General features: G+C 41.8%; 1 protein-coding gene across 4 annotated transcripts in view; it reads left to right on the forward strand.

Annotated features, from left to right (window-relative positions):
• NEBL (nebulette) overlaps positions 1-23,410 on the forward strand; it is a 647,345-nt gene that overhangs the window by 380,249 nt on the left and 243,686 nt on the right. For 2 of the 4 annotated variants that reach the window (XM_019508316.1, XM_019508317.1), the window contains exons 1-2: positions 8,389-8,578; positions 8,659-8,730. The exons of 1 other annotated variant lie outside the window; for it this stretch is intronic. In XM_019508316.1, the coding sequence (XP_019363861.1) occupies positions 8,507-8,578; positions 8,659-8,730 (144 nt within the window). In that variant the 5' untranslated portion in view covers positions 8,389-8,506. Of the gene's footprint in view, positions 1-8,388; positions 8,579-8,658; positions 8,731-23,410 lie in introns of those variants that run through there. One more of the 4 variants, XM_019508318.1, reaches the window with a different exon arrangement.

Below are 23,410 nucleotides of genomic sequence, written 5' to 3' on the forward strand. Positions count from 1 at the left end.
TTTTTTTTTTTTTTTTTTTTTTTTTTTTTTTTTTTGAGGAATTTCTTTCAAGCATATGTATGGGGGGACACCTAGGTAAAAATGTGAAAGTGCTCATTTAAAAATTGAATAAGTGGACAGTGGAGACTGGAATCAGTTGGGGGTCAAAATCAAGCTTAATAGTGAAAGAGAAATGATAGGTAAAAGTGAAAGGAAGAGAGAACAGAATGCTGTTGTAACTGAGGCCAGATAGGTACGTTACACTTACCATGTGATAAACAATGTGCTCTATACCTGTAACTGAAGAGACATTCACCACACATAGACCACTTAAAAATGTCAGATCCTGGTCTAAGATAGATATGGATAGATGTATTATCAGTCTAATGCATGTTAGGTTAGAGCACTCTATTGAACTTTTGTGCCAGATCCCCATGTGACTTAAGTTAGGTCACATTACACCAGCATCCTAGGGGTCCCTCCCTGGGTGGCATGCTAGCTTTGGCTGGTGCTTATCTGCTCCGGGCCAGCCCCAGGTCCTAGGCTGTCACAGAGAGGAGGCAGAAAATGCTCTGTCTTCTCCCGGTGCAGCTGGGTGGGGGCTGGAAAATGGAGCCACCCTACTATGCAGGCCCTCAGCTTGGTGGCTGAGGGTTGTTGCGGGGAGGGGGGCACACTGGGCTGGGCTGACATGGCAGGAGGACTCTATTCCCTTCCCTGTCCCAGCCTTCTGAGAGCTGCAGCTCGGAGCCACGCTTGGCTCTTTGCAGCACTGAGAAATGGGGGCCGGGGTAGAAGAACTCTGCCATGTGGATATGACCTAAACACGGCCCCTCGCAAAACCCAAGCCAGCATAGCTGGGGAGGGGTTGTGGAGGGCACATGGCAGAGTGCTCCCTCCCCCAGCTAGCAGGGGGGTGAAGCTGGGGAGAGCAGCTGTGCTGGTCAATCAAGGGTGGCTGGCTGCTGAGCTGGGCTCAGCATACTCTGGTAGCCTCCTGGGGACCATGCAGGAGTGTCACCAGCATGCTGGCCTCGGCCACTGGAGTTAGGCTCCAAGCCCCCACCCACACTGAAGGGTGAGCTTCTGTTCTGTTTACTCCCAACTTAACCAAGGGCACTTTGAGTAAAGTCCAATACTTAGAACACTTCTACCTTGGGCTTTTTAGACATCTGTACCTAGCCAGAGAGACATGGTGAAAAAAGTTCCAGGTCTGTGGAGCCATAAGAGAGACCCTATGGCCACGTCCAGATGAGTGCTCACATGTGTTTCACCAGAGAGAGATAGCAGTGCCACATAGTTGTGTTGCTGCTACTTGTCCCCAGGGAATGCTTGTGCACACATGCTCTGGCATGCAGCATGTTGCCTTGGGTGGGGTAGAGGAGTCTGGAGCCAGTGCCTGGAGTCTGGAGCCAGTGCCAGTGCCTGATTTCATCTGGGCTTCCTGGGTCTCCAGTGCTGGCAATCTGGCGTGCAGAGCCTGGCCAGGCTCTGGTTTCAAGTGGTGCATGCTGATGCCATGTGCACCACCCTGCTTTTTTTAGGCGTGGGTTTTTTTGACAGCAGGACCTTCCAGTGTCAATAAAACCTGCCATGTTGCAAATTAGCAGAGCAGCAAACTCCTGTATATGTGGTGCTTGTGGTTTGCAGCCCCACAATAGGTCTGTAGCACCACATGCCACATGTGCGGGCCCTTATCGGTATGTTTTAGTTGCTTAGTGCTATGACTCGCCAAACCTCTAAGGTATTGTTAGCTTACCAGGAATACAGGGATTTGGTAAGGGCTGTTTAGGCTCTGTGAGCTTCAGCACCCATTCAGTCATTTGGCTGAAGTGAAATGGGTCTTTACTATGGCAGGCAAGTAAAGAAAACATTACAAATATCCTAGGTACAGTGGAGTAGATGGTTATAAGCATTACATTAGGAGATTAAATAGTAATGAGAGCTCTGTCAGTAACTGACTTTTCATTTTTTTGCCTAAAAACTGGAAGAGGGGGGATACTTGGTGAAAAGAAAATTGAAAAAAAATTGCTTTGGGATGACCAAAATGTGTTGTATTTGAATCTTTTTAAAGCTTTAATATGATGTATATTTATAATTATAATTTATATTATTATTTTGTAGGTAATTTTTGAGATGTTCTTTCTAAATGAAAAATCAAAATATTTCATTTAAAATACATTGCAGTGTTTTTTAACATTGAATATTTCAACTTTTTCAAAATTTAATGAAATGTGTGAATCTTTTCTTCAAGTTCAGTATTAATATGTGAACCTGAAACCACCTGAACAATTTTATCTTCTGTGATGTATTTCTAAAGTAGCTTCAGATGCTGTTAAAAAACAGCCCCCTCTCCACCCCCCAGCAGTAAAATGCTGCTAGACACTTCAGTCTTTAGAAATGTAGATCAGTGTGGAAGGGGCAAATTAATGTTATGCCACACTGGTGCTAAAAATTGGTATTTTTGATTGCTCTGTCTGCCTTATTTAATTCGTCTTTATCATTTTTATTATGGCAGTACTTAAACACACCCTAAGTGACACTGGGGTTCCGTTGAGCTAGTCACTGGTACTGTGAATATATGTATGGCCAATCTGCTTTTGGAACTGGAGAGTGATATTTAATCTCCTGGAAATGTATTAAATTAATTTTCCATGATTCAGAAACCAGACATTTTTAAAAATATTAGGAATGTATCTCTAGAAATAGAATCCCAATACCCATTGATTTAATAAGATATTTATTAAAAACTTTCAGAGAAATTTATAAAAATTATAAACAGTGTTAGCTCAAAAGCACAAGACAGTTTTATGTTTCCTATGCTCTTATTGAAAACTTGCAGTTTAATCATCTGACAGATACAAGGGTATAGTTATACTTTATCTAAATAGGATAATATTTATTTTGTTAATATTAATTTTTGTGTTGTATTCTTGATATGTTAAAGGAACTAAAAGTCCTAGGAATGCAATTCAAAGGGCTTCCCTTCCATTTTTGATTATTGTGCTGATAGCATAGCCATGAAATTTTTTGCAGTGTTGTTGGTGACTGCCAGTGTGATAGAATGGTCTTTCTATAAGTAAAAAGCAATTCAGTCTCAGTGCTTACTATGTACTTGTACACTCTTTGAAAAAAAAATCCCCCCAAATCCCCAGCTGCGGTCCTGAATTAATTTTCCTTATTTCAGTGCTGTGTACCTTAGCCCACGAGAATAAACGTTAAAATGGCACAGTCATTTCAGATAAATCAGTCGGTTGATTTTGAATTAGATACCCAATGAAATCAAGAGAGTTGCTGAAGTAAAACTCTCTCTTTTCTTACTGAGTTTTTCAGCTAAGAATTGAAAACTCCTACAATACTTGTGATCTGCTCAGAGTATTGTTACTGTGCTGTGAAAATTTCTGTAGGCAATTCAAAAGAAGTACTTTCATCTTTAACCAGCAACACCCCTGCCACTTAAGTCCTGGGGTCTCTCCTGTGCGAGATACTGAACTGAGAGTTATGTAATTTCAGATGCCCTCTCTTGGGCAAGCATAAATGTTACTGTTCTGTGAAGCGGTGTCGTGTGTTGCAGTGCCTTCAGCCCAGAGATATTTGGGGACATTGCTAGAGATAGCTTAGGGAATCTAATGAACAAGCGTGTCAAATTGGTGCTATCTTTGGCTCTGTTACGGAGCTGAGAGACTAAATGTGATAAACTGCTCTGTGTATTAGGGGCAAAAATGAGACCACCAAACTAATTTTTATTTGCAAACTAATTTGAGCCCAGCTCTTCTGATGCACAGAACTCACGATTTTACTTTCTTTGCTACATAATCCCTATCTATGTTTTTTAAAAGGCTATATCTGGTAGAGCAGCAGTGTTTTGGTAAGGTGCCAGACAGCGTTCTCTCTAAGCTGTGTGGTGTGCGTGGCTGCTCAGTCGCATGTGCCACACAGGTTAGAGAGAATGCTGGTGTCAGACGGTTAAACAAAAATCTTTGGCAAGAAATATTGAATGGACAAGTAGACAAATAATGGTTCTTAGTTTTTGGATGTTTGCAAACAACTTTTAATAGCATGGCATATAATTAGCTTGCTAAAATAAAAATAACGTTTTTTTACAATCAATAAAGGTATTGATTGTTTATAATCAATAAAGGTAAGAAATGGAAGCATGGGTACAAGTTACTTGAACAGAACAGTGTTGTGATGAATATGTAACACCCCCACACTCACTGAGTTGTATATTGTGTGTGTGGGGGGGTTACATATTCATCATGACACTGTCTGTTCAAGTAACTTGCACCCGTGCTTCCATTTCTTATCTTTTATTGAGGTGTTTTATGTGGGCAAGATTGTCCCGTATCTGGGCAAAATATGTAAAACCCTCTGGCCTCATTGGCCAGAGGAATCAGAAGATCCTGCAGGCATATGAGTAAGACAGAGACTGGACTGTGGCACTCCCTAATTGGACAAGGCTGGGAGGATGTCACACGAGGTATTTAAGAGCAACTCAACTAAGGTTTCTAGCTCTTTCTCCTGGGCCTGCTGAGAGCTGCACAGCTGAACTGGGAGTCAGAAAATCTGCTCCCTATGCGGGTCTCCCCCACCTTTTCACTAGAGAGGCAAGCAAAAGCTACAGGATAGGAAAACCTCAGGTACAGGGAGAGAAAATCTGTCTCGGAGTCTGAGATTCTTGTTTCCTCTTCCTTCCCCCCCCAGCCTTTTTTCTTAAATGGGTTAATGCTATGGGGGTAGTAATCCCTGGAGCAAACTGGCCAGGAATGAGTCTTGGCAGTTATTGGCCCATGTGTTTGGGAATTGTAGTGTCTTAGCATAGTGGTATAGCTGAGACTGGATGTCCAGGCTATAGCCATAGGCCTGGCCCATTTTGCTGTTTCACAGCTCTTGTGTTTCATCCTAGCTGTGTGGCTGAACCCCAGCTGCATGTTTGGCTGGCAGATTTGGGCCAGGGTAAAGCCTGGCATTGTTTGAGCCAGGGTGAGACCTGGCACTTCTTGTTGTTGATCCAGGCCTCAGTGCAGTAAAGGCCTGGCTGACTTTTTGTTGCCCAGTCCAGGCCCAGTGAGATAGGCCTGGGCCTCCTTTTGTCCCTTTTGTAGTTTATGTCCCAATCAAGCAGTGTGGTTGGGCGCTAGTTGTAGTTCAGGCCCAAGCCAAGATAGGCCTGACATTTACTTAAGTTATTTTGCAGTTTTCTGCCCAGCAAAACTGGGATTGGGACTAGGGATCTTGGGGTGTGGTATGCTGATGAAAACTGCTCCTCAAAGTCACCATGCAGACGTGGAGGTTGGTGCTCTACCACATCTCCAGGAGCAGTGGAGCCCCTTGCAATGCAGACGGACCCACACTCTCGAGTAGCTCCCCATGGTGCAGTGAGCCCAAAGAGCAGCTCGTAGGACTCTCCAGTGTGTGTCCTCCTCTCCAGCCCATTGCTGAAGGGCAAGTATAGGGGTGCAGGCCCCAGGAACTGCCCATTGGAGAGCCCCAAGTCCCAGACTGCCTGGGTATGGGTGAAGCCTCCCCCAAGAGGGTGCTACCTATAGGCTTTGCTTTATATTTAATAGTGTTTTAAAATTATATTTAATGTTTTCTTTGGTTTTATTTTTGGTAATAAATGTGGATGTTTGTGTTTATACTGCTTGTGAGGAGGGTTTTTTTTTGTTTATGTGGCACAGTCTAGTAATTTATTTAATGTTTTCCAGGTGGTCTGGGTGGGGCTTGAGCCAAGGTAACATAACTTTAGTACCCCAAAATTGAACCCAGCTCTTGTTGCTGTCAACCGGTGCCTGGCAGAAGGATTACAAATATATAAAAAAAAATTTTGTGTATGTAGATCAATGGTGTACAAGGGTAAACGATGGGTTTTTTTTTTAAATCCTATTGCTGTTGAGTTATACTAAAGCTTTGATGACTTTCTGCCAGGAAGTCTGGCTGTCTATTAGAACCTACTGTTTATGGTGCAGTGTTTCCTTTCTGTTTTTTAGCATAGGCACACATCTGAAGGTTTTGGTGAGTGCAGGTTTTTTGTGGTTAAAATATGCTGTACTAAAGCATTTGTTATGATCCGTTTAGTGATAGAGTAAACAGTGGCAGGGTTTAATTACAGCTTCATTCACATTAGATTTAACATCTCTGGTTTGTTGTTTGCTACTGAGATATTCATGTAGATATTTTTCTTTTACATCTACCATTTTTCCACTTAATGATCATATCTTATTAGAAATAAGTTAAACTTGTAATTGACCATGACCCTGAAGGAAACTGATTTTCTCTACTACTCCCTTAGAAAATGTAACTTTGGCATCTATTTCCTTTATATAATGAGCTCTGGGAACCCTTCCATGATCCCTTGATATGTGGTGTACAGAAGTTTGTTTGGGAGCACAGTGTAGCCTTGCAAAAATTAGAATGCATGAATGCAAGTAAATCAATTAGTGATTATACTAAAAAGGATAAAAAGGGGGATGATCTTGATATGGAAAACCACAATGAAGATGTAATTACTGTTGCATCTGACCACTGGGAAAAAACATTGACCACTGGTATGTAAGAATGTTAAATAACATAATGTTTACATACTAGGCACTTGAAGGGGGGCCTGATAAGAGTTTACAAAAGACTAAATGGTGAAGAGAAAGTAAATGGAGATTTATTATTTATTATCTATCACAATACAAGAATTAGGGGTCATAAAATGAAATTAATAGGTGGTAAATTTAAAACTAACAAAAGGAAGTTCTTTTTCACATAGCGTGTCCTTAAATTGTGGAACTCTTGCCACCGCATGTTGTGGAAGCTGATAGTTTAGCCAGATTCAAAAAGGGATTGGACAAATCCTTGGTGGAAAAGGCCATAAGTACCTATTGAGTACAGGAGTTAGGGATACAGCCTCTGAATCAGAATTTCTTGGACTTTAAGGGTAGGTACAAACATTCAAAAAGTCCAAGGCAGAATTGATCTAAGTTATGCAGTTTCTGTAAATGGCATAGTTTAGTTGGTTGGTTGGTTAGAGTGTGGTGCTAACACCAAATTTGCAGGTTTGTTCCTTGGTTGGAACAGATGATCTCTTGAGATCCTTTGCAGCCTTACTAAACTATGAAATACCTGTGCAAATTGGACCTTCCATGTCTCAGTTTGGGAACCAACAATGTTTGTTTGCTCTTGACAATTTGGAACTTATCTACTAAACAGCAGGAAGAAAACACTTGAAACCTTGAATATTATAAATACATTAGGGGAATTCTCTTTCAGGATTCCAATAGGTTAAGAGCCGTTGTTATTTGCCCCTTCGATAAATACTTCAAATGACTATAATGAATATTTTTACTGATTCATAAATGCTATTAAAGTCCCTTGTCCTTTAAATGTTTTCTGTTCTTTTCTGTTTATTATATACCTACATCTCTTATGTTTTCTATATAGCTGTGGGCTTTATTCAGAATATGAATGTGGAACCTAGAGATTTTTCATGGATGGGAGTGTTCTTAGAATTGTCTGGCAACACTCCAAAGTCATGACCTCATTTTATCTGTAATAAGAGGAAAATGCATATGTTAGAATTACAGAGGGAAAGTTCTATTTAAAAAAAAGCAATCCAATTAGCCTTATAATATATCCTGGTTTATTTTAAATGGGATATTTTCCCATTTTCCAGTGGCATATGCATCATCAGTTTCAGTGGCTTGACACAAAGTGTTGATTCTGAGGCTACAAATCATTTCAGTATGTGATTATATCTATATCTATATCTCGATATATATATATTTATGTCCATAAGAAAAGTATATTATATTTTCTTCTGGAGTGGTTATGTATTTATGTATGTATGTGTTTTACTTTACTTTTTTGTACTGTACTGAGTATTTAATGAATTTGTGCATGATAAATATGAAACAAAATTTTTCTGGGAGGTGTACCAAAATTTACATTTGTTCCATGCTATATTTTCATTCTTAAAATTAAATGTCAATTGTCCAGAAATAAACTATTCTGGTTTTCCAGTAGAGCAAGTCTTTCCTTTGTATGCCTTATTTGGATGGAGTAGAGAAGTAATGTGATCATGGCTTTGGAGTCCATGTTATCTAAAATATTACAAATGGGCAGTTTTCCCATAATCCTAGGATTCACATCATCCTTTTAGGCCAGTTAATTTCATTAAATCACCTCTGTTATGAAGTTACTGAATGGTAGTATTTTAATTAAATATATTCTTTGACATTTAAAAATAGTTGACTTGACTAGATCATTTAATTATACTTTATCTGTAGGAAAGCATTAGCTCTGCTGAGAGTGATAGCTAGCAAGGCCATTTGTAATGTCTTTCAGTTCACTCATACTGAATTGTTCAGATAAAGACCATCAAGTGTTGCCTAAATAAGGAAGAAGCTCTGTGAAGGTTAAGCTCAGCACAGGACGCAAGGAGAGCATAGGTCCCAGGCACACGGAAGAATGGAAACTGATTGTTACAGCTCTTGACTTTTTTTTAAATGTTGTTTTATTGTGTTTCTTTTAGTGTATAAAAATGAGAGTGCCTGTTATCCAGCATTTCAGGGTGGGTGAGAGTGAGGAGGAGGAAGATGAGGAAGAAGAAAAGGTTAGTGGTAGTTGATCACTTATATGAAAGTTTTTATTTTTCTCTCTACTATTTCAGTTCAGTATTTGGTTTCTTTTTAGGTATTCTGCAAGCCTGTTACTGAGGACAGAAACATGGAATTGGCTAAAAGATGCACTGAACTGATAAGTGATGTAAGTTTGATTTTCATTCCTTTCTTTTGAAGGTGTAATATTTATTTTTTGTTTAAAATCCATAATTTTGGTATTATTCAGTATTATCCAGTATTATTATTTTTGTTCAAATGTTTACAACATAGCTGCTGATGTCCGCCCAGTACTCTGAATGTCTGTCTTATGTATAAAAACACAGCATAATAATACAAAAAGCTGGCTTATATACAGCCCTTCTCCCATTCCCTCGCACCTTCACCACATTTTTTCCTCAATAGCCTGAGAAAAAAGCCTGAGCTTCACATCAAGCATGAAAAATCATAAAAAACGCAGGAGCTTAATGCCAACATGGAGGGTGTTGCAAAACTCAGGCTGTTTTATAGAGGACATTCTGGCAGCAATTCCCTCTCTGAAAATGATCTGCAGTGAGAGTGTCTGCTGATCTCTACTGTGGTATGGGAGAAAGACAATGTTATGTGTAGGGTAATCTTACCCTGAACCCTTTAATATATTATAAGGTAAAACAAACACATTATATTACCCACTCAAAAATGAACTGGGAGCCATTCTGCATGGTATGTATTGGATTAAATCTCAATAGATAACATTAAATACCTTTGTTATGTGATAAAACTGCCAAACTGTTTGGCATATTATTCTTGACCTTTATATATGGGGAAATTCTATTAAAATGTTAGAGTATCTTTTAAGACTGTTTAATTAAAAATTCTTAACTCAGAACAAGTATAGAAATCTACTATATATGTTCCTAGGGCATAAACAGCTTGGAGTAGATTCTTAGCTGGTGAAACAAATAAAGCTATCTCATATTAATGAAGAAACATCAACTTTTCTTTGGCTAAGGTTTAAGTTTTATTTGCTTTTTTGTCTTTTGTTGAAATGTGCGCCCCAGAAAGAGCTTTGCCACTGTACACTAACTGGGGAGTTGTTTTTAATTAGCAGCAGTTAGAGTGACTTGTCTCCTTCATGGTCTATTTAAGATGGAGACTGGCCGCTGGCAACCTGTTGCTGGTGAGATGGAGACTTGCATGAAAAAATGCTTTTTCCAGCTACTCCTGGACTAAGACATTTGGAAGTTCATTTGTAGGACTGTAAAGTGAGGGCTAGATCAGTATTGGGGCTTTATTAGTCAAAGCTATTGAGTGTATTATCTTTCTGATATTAAAATATGCAAAAAGAGGACTTTAGTGGATGCAGGAAATTCATTACTGTGGGAAGTTTATCAAGAAATAACAAATATCTGATTGAATGGTAGTGTATATGGAATGCTTAGACGCTACCATGCTGGGTAGGGATTATAACTTGACAAGATTAAAACTTTTCTAGTCTGTGGGCTGTCTGGTAATACTTAAATCTTTGTATGGGGGTCTGCTGAATATTGAATGCAGTCTTATCAGAGGCTGGTAAAATCATTACTGAATAACCTTAAGGTATTTTGAGAGGGAGTACAGGTTATTAATATTTTTATCAATGATATTGATGGCTATCTATGTGTTGATTTTGGAAATGAACAGCATATGTCATAAATGCCTGTCAAGTCATATAAAAGCTGAAGAGAAAGTAAAGATGAAGCATTAAGCTGACCTGAAAAACATTTAATTTTGCTATCCCACTTTTTTCTACAGTTTTCCCTTTTCTCATGCTAAAACAAAACCCTCTGAAAAGTGCTAGTAAATTATTTGTTTTAATTAAAAAAGAATATATGTCTCTAGGTTTTGGTGCTGGTTGCTGCTGATAATTGATAAATACTGTAGCTGTGCTGTTCTCTCTTGCTCTGTAAGGAGTTAGAAGCTAAGGTGAATAACTGAGCGCAGTTGGGGTCTCTCAACCTTGTAATGATTCACAGACCTGACTTTTGCTGGAAGAGTGATGCATTCAGTCTAGAAGCACATGCCAGATTTTCCCTGAGATTTGTGAAGCTTAAGTAACTGTGCCACTTATGCTTTTGAAGTGATAGTAATGTGTAATGGTCCAGAACAAATATAATTTCAAATAGAATTCACCTTGTTAACATACCAAAAAGGAACCAATTTTCTGGACTGATCCAATTCTTTCTGAAGTCAGTGAATGCATTTCCACCAGATTAATGGACATTTGATCAGGTCAAGAATGGTACAATTTCTTCCAAGAAATCTACATTTGAAATTTCAGCATGATTAGTGTACCCAAGAGTTAAAATCTACCCTACCTCCACACTTTTCAGGAATGGTGGCAGAACCTCTTTAGGCTTCCTTCAGTTACGGTGGATGCATGTCACCGTGAGGGTTAGATTGATATTATTTCATTCAGGCAGTGTTAAGTTTGGAAATAATGCTCAATGCATAGCAGGAATGGGTATGTGGTATGGAATATGGCTTGCATGTTCCACTTTGCTAGTTATTCCACCATATTTGTAGCCCTCTGTATCTACTTCTCTGTAAACTTTTGCATAGACTATGTTTTGTTTGCACGACTTGTTTATGGAGGAGCATTTAATCATGTAAATATACAGATGAATGACTGTATTCATCTGACAATGAGTAAATTTGTGACTGAAAAAACTGTCGTGCTTGTGTGTGTGTTATACATATGTATATAATGGCTTTATATGACTTAGTTTTCCCTTGGATGACCTTGTAACAGTGCATGTGTCCTTGTGCCCAGGGAGCTAGGTTATTGTCCCTCTCTTTGCAGAGCTGCCAGTGCAGCTACTCCATCAGAGTTCAGCATCAGGGTCGCTCATGGCTTGGGATGGTATGACTATTCTGTGCTCAGTATGCATTCTTTGCATTCTGACTCTAACCTGGTGTTATGATTTTTAAAGCCTATTGCAGTCATTTCTGAATTTTATATTCTGATGTTCATGTGTCATGTGCTGTTAAAGGGTTCCCACTATTGCATCTGAAATTGGCAGGTGCTTGCTCATGGTGCCTGTGTTTTCACCTTTCACTCCACACTGTTCATCTCATTTAATTTTTCCCTACTAAATTACATCTTTTTAAAGATGTTATCAAAATTATTACTTTGATTGGCATAAGCATCACCTTCTTTTCCAGTCCCTTTGTTTTCCACATTTAAGTTGGACCCATTTCATTTGTTTTTATTTGTATTTTATTATCTCCTCTTCTGTTTTCATTCTGCTATACAAATGTCCTTCATGCTGTTGTAAAGAGTGAAAGAAGCTGTTACACAACTAAAAATATCATTAAGGAAAGCATCACACTCCTTTTTGTAAAAAGTGAACTACCTTATCTCTTGAATCATGATAATGAAGTTCAGATGTTTATGTTACTAGTGTTTCTTTGCAACTTGCAGCAAATTCACTTTGAAAATAGTGCTATTTATTCTAATTGTACTCATCCTTTAGTCTAAATTGTAGTTCTGTCTGATTCAGCATCTCTTTGCTGTCAACTGAATGTTAAGATTAGATCTTGACACAAGGTTAAAAAAAAAATTGGTCCGTTCATTTTTGGTTGAATGTGTAGCACACTTATGCACTATCCCCAGCCAAGGAAGTAATCCACATTACTTAGGATGGCACTTTAAAGACCCTAACTCTTAAAACGTATTCTAGGGCAGCGTTAGGAAATTCTTTTGTGATACCTAAAACAAAATTTTATGATGGTTGGCTGAGACCCTTGCCTGTCATGCTGACTGGTATTGTATCATTGTTTCTTTGGCTAGGGACAGACATTCAAAAAGCCTGAGCCTGAATTGATTCAATCTTTGCAGGCTGGCTAGGCTAAATCAGTTTTGTAACCAGACAGACATCCCAGAAATGCAGGCACATGCCTGCAGTGGCTCAGGCTAGAAGCCAGGGTGTGCTAGATACCTGTTGATTCAGCACAGACTGTAGCCATCATGTGGTCTGCTAGATAATACACAGACATCTCCTCATCAAGGCAGAGGGGAGGGGGGAATTCCTGCTTAGGAGGGAGTGGGGAGGGGGAGGAGGGGAGATGCAGCAAGGGAGCAGAGGGTTGGGGCCAGCCCTGTTGTGGAGCAGAGAGCCCTGCCCAGCCCAGAGAGTATGCCGAGATGCTGGAGGAGTCTGATTTATCTTAAACCAGCAAGGGGTCTGGGACAAACACTGCATAAACTGATTTGAGCCAAATCAGTTAAGTCTCATACTATATTCAACCATGTTTATCTCAGACCAGTTTCAGCCATTTTCAAACTGGTTTATGTGCACTGAACATCTGTTCATTTATGTTTAATGTCTGTCCCTAGCTTTTTAGTTCCCCTGTCTTCCAGAATCAGTCTCTTACCTCTTGTCCTATTTTGTAAGCAGTTTGGGGCAGGAATTTGTCTTTTAATTTTGTTTAAAACATAGCAGAATGGGATCCTGGCCTATGTCTGGGCTTCTAGGCCCCTGACAGATGATAATATAAATGCAACTGGGATCACAGTAATTTTATGCCCAATCATCAGGGGCACTAGTAGCTATGCCAGTGCAAATAATAAGATTGATGAACCTGCTATAGCTCTTTTATGTCAGTCTCATGGGTTTTAATCCAGAGGTACTGGGTGTAATCCTTGCTGTTGGCAACCCAGCTTTACATAATTCTAGAATGTAAATAATTAATTTCTAGATTTAAGGACAGACTTTTAAAGTCAGATATAAGTTTGCAGACATGCATTTGCTTGCATTTAACTAAATGGCACAAATATTATGCAAAGGTGGCTATCTTCTATGTACACAGAAATTTATTCATAAAATTAAAAGTTTTCCTATTTACATGCACATTGAAACTGTATTTTTAAAAGGGAAACAATTACAGCAATAATAATTCCTTAACGGCCCAATCCAACTCCCTCTGAAATCAATTCTGTTGAAATTAAAGACTTACATCAACTTCAACAGAAACCTATTCAATTTTTGACTTATAAGATTCAGTTATTTTTTTTACAAGAAGCTGATTTATTAAGAAAGGGAATTCAATGCTACAAACTACAGAAAAAACAGGTCCCTGAGTTTGCAAAGGAAAATGTGCACTTGTACAATTACCTAAACCATGGTTGAATATGTGACCTAATTATAAAAGGCTATGCAAACTTTAGCAGGACATTTGAACCAAAATTCATGAAATAAATGAGGCTATCTTGTACTTTATTGATGGTTTGGGTTGGAGCATAATGGTTTGCTTTGTTCAGATCCTTTTGAAACTTTTCTAATGTACACATCTATGGTTGTATCTGAGGTTGAGTCTGAAAGTGTGTGAGTTTGTGTAAAGAGGTGCAAAAAAATTGTTAAATTGAAATTGCTTTTTGCTATAAAGAACCTATGGTAAAATCCATAATGATACAGAAAAGTATACATTTTTATAAAATGGCTTTGAGTGTTGCCATATTGACTCAAATACAAAATGACCCTGAATATAAGTTGACTTCCCCACTTCCCACCCCGGTGATTATTAGATATATGGAAAATGTATACGTTTGTTATAATTTTCCAGGCATAGAATCTCACTATTGGAGGTTTGCCTTCAATTTTTCCTCTTACAGCAATGAAAAAAAGATCTGAGTGTGGGGGGGAGTCAAGTAGTCTCTTGGCCTTTTGAGCCCCCCATCTTCTTCCCCCTTGCAGCCCTTGCCCCCCCCCCCCCACATTTTAATGTCAGATTGCACTCTCCCTGAATGCATGGAAGTGAGGAGCAATTTTGAAAACATTGGCTTTGAAATAAATGTGCCTGTGGTAATTTGCATATAGGCAAATTACTGTGGGTACCCATAGACTTATTTCATCCAGAATTGATGCATTTTACCTTTTTTGAAACGTTTAAACCTTTTTAGTGCAGATATAAACACACTTCTAAGCAGCACTTTTGTACCTACTTATATTACTCATATACAGTACACACTATTCATTATGTTAGTCCAAAGTCAAAAGGCTCATGATTTAACATATAGTTTGTTGGGCTGGGCCCCAACCAAGTCAATGGCATTTGAAGACATAGAGTCCCCATATTGTAGCACTACTCAGTATGTGTGGGTACTCCAGATGCTCCCCACAAAGGATCCATGTGGTATTTAGCCCCCCCATTCATGATTGGAACCAGGAGTTTTTGGCAAGTCATGGGATCCTCCAAAAATTTCTATGCAGATGAGGCACAGGGCAACCTTGTCTGGCTCCACTTCGTGGAGGGTAGGGCCACACTAATCATATGCAGCAAAAGTGGGGGGTTCTGGTTGAATTGTTTGGGGCCCCATTTGGTGTTGTTTGCCAAACATTTAAGGCTGCTTAAAAATGGAACTCACTGGAAATGGGAAAGAAAGGTGCAGCTCAGGTGTGGGAGTGAACAAGAAGTTGAAAAGTATTCCGTGTGGTGGCTCACCACGACTTGGAAACAGCACTAAGGGGGACTGAGCACAGTGGGCAGTGCCATATATTTATTTGGATAAGCTGCAGTAACATATCCCTATAGTAGGTTCCTATCAGCCTTTCAACCTTTTTGGCTAAGATCAAATATAGCAGCTGGCTCTATCCCTCCCACTGCTGGGCAGGTATTGCAGTACCTCCAGGCCCAGTGCCAGTTCCCTACAGAGGGAATACCTGCCTGTATTTTAAAGGAAAACACCCACACGTGTACACACATGTGCACAATCCCATCAGGAATAATTGGAAGTGGGAAAGAAGGGCAGCTGTGGGAGTGAAGGGGAAATATATTGAGTGTAATGGCTCACCATGACTAAAAAAGGGTTAGTGCTGAGGGGAACTGAGTGCAATGGTCAATACACCATATCTTGTTCAGGTGGGCTGCACTAACCTATTCTTGTGGTAGGTTCCCAGAAATGCTGGATATCCTGCTGTTCCTTTGGGTCAAGTACATGAGCCAGATTTGCAAACTGGCTGCTGCAGAAGGCACCAAAGCAGCCTGCTTCATGAAATATTTTACAGGGAACCTTCTGCAACTCTGGTGGTACATACTGCCCAATGCATCCAGAGGTCTGGAAACCACTGTGATTCTACAAGGTCCTGGGGTGTTTCTGGAACAGGTACAAATTACACAATGAGGCCCCAGCAACCCTGATAAACTACCATAAGATGCAGTACATGGTAAAAGCAAGAGAAACACTATCACCTGTGGGAGTACTCCCTGGCAATAGCTGCCAAGCTATGTGGGAGTGGATTTTCCACAAGACCCTGCAGAAGGAACACAGAGCTTTGAACTGGCAGGTAGCCCACTGGGCACTTCCCATGAGGGTACTGAGACACAGTGGGGGGTTGTGGGAGGAGAGACCCAGTGGGTTGCCCCAGGCAAATCTGCTGGTGGGAAGAGAAAACAGTAGACCACCTCCTCTGGTCATATGCCAGGGAGATGTCTGGGAGAGTAAGAGAACTCCTCCAGATGGTAATAGTGGTCAAGACTTTGACTAGAGATGCAGTGCTATTCAGACACCTGGCCAAGCAGCAAGAGACCCTGACAACCCACTTCAGCCAGGTCATCTCCTGCTTCAGGAATGCCTTGTGGAAGACCAGGAACCTGCTCACGTACAGGCACACAAACCTTACAGTTGAAGACTGCATCAGAATGGGGGTGAGTAAGCTGCAGCCGTACTATAAGAAGACAGAAAGAGATGATGAAGAGAAGTTGGTGGAAGATGCATGGAAAAGGAAAAGAATGAGACCAACAGAAAGGAGGAAGGGGACAATGAAGATGATGAAGACTCAGGAGTGGTGGAGCCATGAAAGGACTGGGGAAAGAAACAGAGAGGTTTTAAGGGGATAGAGGGTAGAAAGGGGAGGGGAAGGGATGGGGCATAGAGGTGGTTTGCATGATTGTAACTGGTACAGGAGGTGGAGACTAGCACCTAGGCATGTGGGCATGCAGGTGCGCACTTGCAGTTATTGCAATGGGGATGATGATGCTTAACTATAGATCTGTGTTATGGACTGTCAAATGAACTGTGCTGGTCATGAGATGGTTCAGAAAAAGTATAGGTGTTATATATATCAGTATGCTTACTTATAGAATCATAGAAAATTAGGGTTGTAAGGGACCTCAGGAGGAAATCTAGTCCAGCCCCCTGCTCAAAGCAGGACCATCCCCAACTAGATCATTCCAGCCAGGGCTTTGTCAAGCTGGGCCTTAAAAACGTTCATGGATAGAGATTCCACCACCTTTCTAGGTAACTTGTTCCAGTGCTTCACCACCCTTCTAGTGAGAGTTTTTCCTGATCTCCAACCTAAACCTCCCTTGCTGCACCTTGAGACCATTGCTCCTTGTTCTGTCATCTGCCACCACTGAGAACAATTTAGCTCTATCCTCTTTGGAACCACCCTTTAGAGAGTTAAAGGCTGCGATCAACCCCCCCACCCCAGTCTTCTCTCCAAACGAAATAAACTCAGTTCACTCAGCTTATCCTCATAAGTCGCATGCTCCAGGCCCTGATCCATTTCTGTTGCTTTTCGCTGTACTCTGTCTAACTTGTCCATATCCTTTCTACAGTGGGGGGCCCAGAAATGGACACCATACTCCAGATGTGGCCTTACCAGTACAGAATAGAGCAGAATAATTACTTTCCTTGATCTGCTGGCAATGATCCTGCTGATGCAGCCCAGTATTCTGTTAGCCTTCTTGGCAGCAAAGGCACACTGCTGACTTGTATCCAGCTTATTGCCCATTATAACCCCCAGGTCCTTTTTTGCAGAGCTGCTGCTTAGCCAGTCTGTCCCCAGCCTTTTAAAGTTAGACTGGTGCATGGCTTTCTTCCATCCTACATACAGGATTTTACACTTGTCCTTGTTGAACCTCCTAAGATTTCTTTTGGCCCAATCATCCAATTTGTCTAAGGTCACTCTGAATCCCTAGCTCTATCCTCCAGTGTATCCACTACAACCCCTGGCTTTGTGTCATCCGCAGATTTGATGAGGGTGTAATCCACCGCATCTTCCAGAAAGTTAATGAAGACATTGAACAAAAATGGCCCCGGGACTAACCCCTGAGGCACTCTTCTTGATACCAGCTGCCAGCTAGACATTGAGCCATTGATTACTAGCTATTGAGCCTGACAATCCAGCCAACTTTCTGTCCACCTTACAGTCCATTCATCCAATCCATTCTTTAGCTTGCTTGCAAGAATGCTGTGGGAGACAGTATCAAAAGCCTTGTTAAAGTTAAGGTATATCATGTCCACAGCTTTCCCCATATCCACAGAGCCAGTTTTGTCATCATAGAAGGCAATTAGGTTGGTCAGGCATAACTTGGCCTTTGTGAATCCATGATGACTGTTCCTGAACACTTTTTTGTCTTTTAAGTGCTTAGAAATGTATTCTCTGAGGATATGGTCCATGTTTTTTCCAGGGACTGAGGTGAGGATGACTGTTCTGTAGTTCCCTGGATCCTCCTTCTTCCATTTCTTAAAGATGGATACTGTAGTTGTCCATTTCCAATCACCCAGGACCTTTTAAAGATAATGGCCAGCAGCTCTGCAATCACATCAGCCAACTCCCTCAGCACCCTCAGATGCACTGCATTTGGCCCCATAGACTTGTACATGTCCAGCTTTTCTAAATACTGTAGTCCATAACCTATTCTTTCACCACTGAGGTTCTGCTCACCTTCTCCCCAAACTGTGCTGCCTGGTGCAGTAGTCTGGGAGCTGACCTTGCCTGCAAAGACCAAGGTAAAAAAGGCACTGAGTACTTCAGCCTTTTCCTCATCATCTCTCACTAGGTTGCCTCCCCCATTCAGTAACAGACCCGCACTCTCCCTGCTCTTCCTCTTGTTGCTAATATATTTGTAGAAACCCTTCTCATTACCCTTCATGTCCCTTGCTAGCTGCAACTCCAATTGCACTTTGGCCTTTTGACTTCTTCCCTGCCTGAGTAATATTCTTATACTCCTCCCAAGTTGTTTGTCCAAGCTTCTACTTTTGTAAGCTTCCTTTTTGTATTTAAGCTCACCAAAGAGTTCTCTGCTAAACCAAGGTGGTCGCTTGCCATATTTGCTATTCTCCCTGCTCATTGGGATGGTTTGTTCCTCAGTAAGGTTTCTTCAAAATACAACCAGCAATCCTGGACTCTTTTCCGCCTCAGTAGGGGTGATGCATAGGGGGTGCACATGCACCCCCTGAGTGTGGCGGTGCACCCCCTGCAAAAAGGTGCCTACGGTTGGTTACCACTCTACTGCTGGTAGCATCTGCAGGCAGTCCACGATCGCTGCTGGCCGCTGCCAGTAGTACCTGTGCTCGCTACTCCCTTCCTCCCCCCCCACTGCCAGTGCCAGAGGCATCTTCAGGAGCTCCCAGCTTACTACTGCTGGGCTGTGGCTGTGTGCTCCTGCTGCCACCAGCACAGCCATGCCTCCCCAGCCGCTGGGGGGCATATGCCGTTCATGCCCCTCAGACTGGCCTCCTAGGGATCCTGCTCATCAGATCCCTTAGGGAGTCCAAGTCTGCTTTTCTGAAGTCCAGAGTCAATACCCTGCTGCTCTGCTTTCTTCCTTTTGTCAGGATCTTGAACTCAATTGTCTCATGGTCACTGCTGCCCAACTTGCCACCCACTTCTGCATCCCCCACCAATTCTTCCCTGTTTGTGAGCAGTAGATCAAGAACAGCGTGGCCCCTAGTTGGTCTCTACAACACTTGCACCAAAAAGTTGTCTCCAATACTCTCCAAAAACTTCCTGGATTGCTTATGCACTTCTGTATTGCCATCCCAGCTGATGCCAGAGTGATTGAAGTCCCAGGGAAAACCAGGGCCTGGATTTGGAAACCAGGGCCTTGATTTGGAAACTTCTGCTAATTATCTGATGAAAGCCTCTTCTACCTCATCCTCCTGGCCCTGATGGTCTATAGAAGACACCCACCGCAATATCACCATTCTTGCTCTCCCCTCTAACCTTAACCCAGCAACTTTCAACTAGCCTATCTCCAGTTTCATTCTGGAGCTCTGAGCAATCATGCAGTTCTTTTACATACAGTGCAACTCCTCCTCCTCTTCTCCTCTTCCTGTCCTTCCTGAACAATTTATATACATACATGACAGTGCTTCAGTCATGCGAGCTATTCCACCAAGTCTGTTATTCCAATCACATCATAGTTCCTTAACTGTGCAAAGACTTCTAATTCTTCCTGCTTGTTTCCGAGGCTCTGTGCATTCGTGTACAATATGGGCCATGTATTTTATAGTCAATGTTTATACTCAGTATATGTACTCAATATGGGCCATGGTTTTTTTCAGTCATGCTCAGTTTTGGCTGCATTTAATCAGACTTATGGTTCATTTCTGTCAATGAGCACATGCTGCTTTTGGCAGCAGTTTAATGTATTTAGTAAAAGTTGGGTAGGAGTTACTCAGCAAGTGGAAGGAGACAGTTCAGGAGGGTTCTCACAATGGTTTTTCCTGTGGTGGACAGGAAGATGATCTATCCATAATTTCCACAGTCGGACTTGTCTCCCTTCTTGAAGATTGTCACAATCATGGCATCCCTAAGGTCATTGGGGATTTCCTCATCATTCCAGATCCTTAAGATGAAGGCATAGAGCTGTAATGTCAGCTCTTCTCCCTCCCCCCACCGCCCCTTGAAGATTTCAGTGGAGATTCTGTCAGATCGAGATGCCTTGTCATTCTTCATTTGGTTGGTAACATTCCTCACCTTGTCAAGGCTTGGACAGATTCCAAGACCATCTCTGACTGGCTGTTGTGGGATGAAGTTGAGAGCATTCTTGTCAGCAACAAGAGTCTTGATTGAGAAGGTCTTCAAAATGCTCCTCTAATGGGTGTGTGTTGATGACTCCCCTTTCTTTGATCAGGTCTCTTCCATCCTTAGGTCTCAAGGGGGTTGGTCCCTGAGGGCATCCATATATGTGCCAGACATCTGCTCTGATGGAGATTAGCATGTTGGAGTAGACTTGATTAATAGAGTCTGCTGGACTGTACTAATTAATCTGCTTCAGCAGCCTCCATGTCACGTCTATTCAGTGTCCACATCCTTCAAAATGGTGGCGGGGGCGCCCCTCATCAAAAAAAACAAAAAAAATTTTTTTTGTTTTTTTTGATGAGGGGCGCCCCCGCCACCATTTTGAAGCATGGGATGCTGAATACGCATGATGCTGCAGCCACTTTAATTAGAGTGGCTCTTGGAGCTGCTCTGATTACAGCATCTCTTTCCCCTTCCACTCCACAGCATGTGTATAGACACTGTGAGTGTTCAGACCATGGATGGCTTTGGTGGCATGCATATGATGGATGTACACGAGATACTGATTTTTCTTAGCCTTGTTTTCCATCCATCTGTTCTTTATATCACAGGTCCTTCTTTGGACCTCTGCCTTGGCTTGTTGGAGATTCAATTTCTTTTTCTTGCACTTGGTGTCATTCTGCCAAGCACAAAAGGCTTTCGTCTTGTGGCTGATCAACTTTGGGATCTCCCGGTCATTTGTATCAAACCAGTCTTGATGTTTCCTGGTAGAGAATCCAAGTGTCTCTTCCCAGGTGCTGATGATGGTGGACTTGAAGCCACCCCAAGTGCTGCCGACATTCTCCCATTGTTGTTGACTGGAATTCACCAGTTTTTCACTGAGGCACTGGTGAAAGAGGTCGTACTTGATTGGGTTCTTGAGTCTTTCAGTGTTGATCTTTTGTTGGCATTGCTTCTGATGCAGCCATTGTTTGGGAGCCAGTTTGAGTGACATAACTGAGCGGATAGGTCGGTGATTATTCCAGCAACTGTCAGCTTCTAGCAGAGCTCAGGTGATATGGACATCTCTGTGATCCTGGGCATGAACAGTGATGTAGTCAGTCAAGTGCCAATGCTTAAATTGTGGGTGTTCCCAGGATGTCTTGTGCTTGTTTTTCTGGCAGAACAGGGTGTTGTAGATGTTTGTTCAAGAGGAAGGTGCCATTAGAGTTGATCTTTCTCACCCCTTTCCTGGTGAGCAGTGGGAGGGGACACCAGGGGGCAGTTACAGGGTGCTGCACTCACGAACAAAGGGACCGTTACCAGCATCTGCTGCTGCTGCCACTGCCACAGCAACACTGCACACACAGCAGGGGCCTGAGGACCGCGGCTGCTGTGAAGCTATTGGGCTGTGCATGGGTTGTCGTAAGGAGCTGTGCAAGGGATATTCTGTGCTGCTGGGCACCAGGTGCATTTGCAAAAGTGGCTTCCCCCTGCAGCTACAGGAGCTTGGCCTCTCAGGGCCTGCCAGCACCAAAGTAGTAGCATGCTCTGGGACTCCAAATGCATATGGCGCCATGGTCCGCATGAGGGTCCACCCTGCCAGTGCAGGACGGCAGCTCAGGCTGTGTGGGGGAGCAGGGCTGTGGGTAGGATTCATGGGTGAGGGAGCAATGTGCATAGGAATAAGGCGGTCACTGCCTTCCTCACTGAGGGCCAGAGCAGGCAGGAAGTGTGTGTGTGTTATAAATGCAAAACAAACAAGAATGGCTTATTTATGTCAGTAATTTAAAATGCCTTGCACTATTACTAAATATTGGTTATCGGATTGGCATCAGCCAATATGGTTGGTTGATCATTGGCTATTGGCTTAGGCCAAGAAAATCTTTTTATCATTGCACCCCTAGTTCTTACATCTGTTTTAAAGTATTTGATTTTTGCTATTACATCTCCAGTTATTTTCAAATGAAATGGTTAAGAGTTGAAACCTGCCTTTCTGGTAGCAGTATAGGAAATGTAGTCAATTCTTTATTACCAGCCTTGTTGGCCAGTGTTGGCGGTATTTTAGATCAAGATCCAAATGATGAGTAAGGACAGAGTTAGGATCATAACCTGAGGAATGATTATAATGGAAAACCTTTACATTTTTTTAAATTGCGCCTTTTGTTTTAGATTTAGTCAGCTATAAAGGGGCTGAATATTGGGAAAGCAATGGTGGCTCTAGGCCCACAAAGAACATATTTTCTTAGCATAATATTTTGTGGTGAAAGGGAGATGACAGGTAGGTATTAAATTCCATATAATAATATTTTTCATATCCAAATTTTAAACCTCAAATTTGAATATGAACATATGCTTTTTTGGCCATTTCTTTCAGTCACTGCATATTGTTCACCTCAGATACTGTTTATGTTTCAGAAAACCTCTTGCATGCTTCATATGATGAATAAGTATTTAGAGTTAAAAAATGGCACAACTGTATTCCATTCCTACTTTTCCATCTTCCAGTTTCTTGATGCCAAGTGATTAAAAAAAAGTGTGTAGCAGAGTGGAATATCCAGGATTAAAGCATGACATAAAGATTTTGTTTTATGCCCTGTCATAATTACCCAGTCAAAACTTTTGTGCATAATTAGGACATTTTTGCTGGGTGTGGCAGGGTGCCTCTCCAGCATGGCTGTGAAGCCCCTGGAGTCCCTGCAGCCCTCAATGTGTGGGCAGTTACCCCTTCGTTCACCTGCCACACCTTGATTTTAATAACTTTTATGAGAGAGGCTGCCTCTGGGCTTCCCAAATTGCTTTCAAACCTGACCACCAGGTGCATATGGTCCACTGCCTTGTGGGCTAATTGCATGGCTTCATTCCTCCCTTGCCCCATGCCTCTCAGATGGTATCCTTCTCAGATGTTTTCCTTTACTTTAACTCCCTTCTGGGGTTCCTGGACCGTCGTTAGTCTCACACTCTCAGCCCCTCATTAGGTTCTAGACCCACCAGTCCCACATTCCCAGCCTCTCATGAGGCTCTGGACCCCTCCCTGCATCCATAGTTTCATAGTTTCTAGGGTTGGAAGGGACCTGA

This window comes from Gavialis gangeticus, unplaced genomic scaffold (genome assembly GCF_001723915.1).
Source record: "Gavialis gangeticus isolate Ggan-Ray unplaced genomic scaffold, GavGan_comp1, whole genome shotgun sequence".
Taxonomy (NCBI): Eukaryota; Metazoa; Chordata; order Crocodylia; family Gavialidae; genus Gavialis; species Gavialis gangeticus.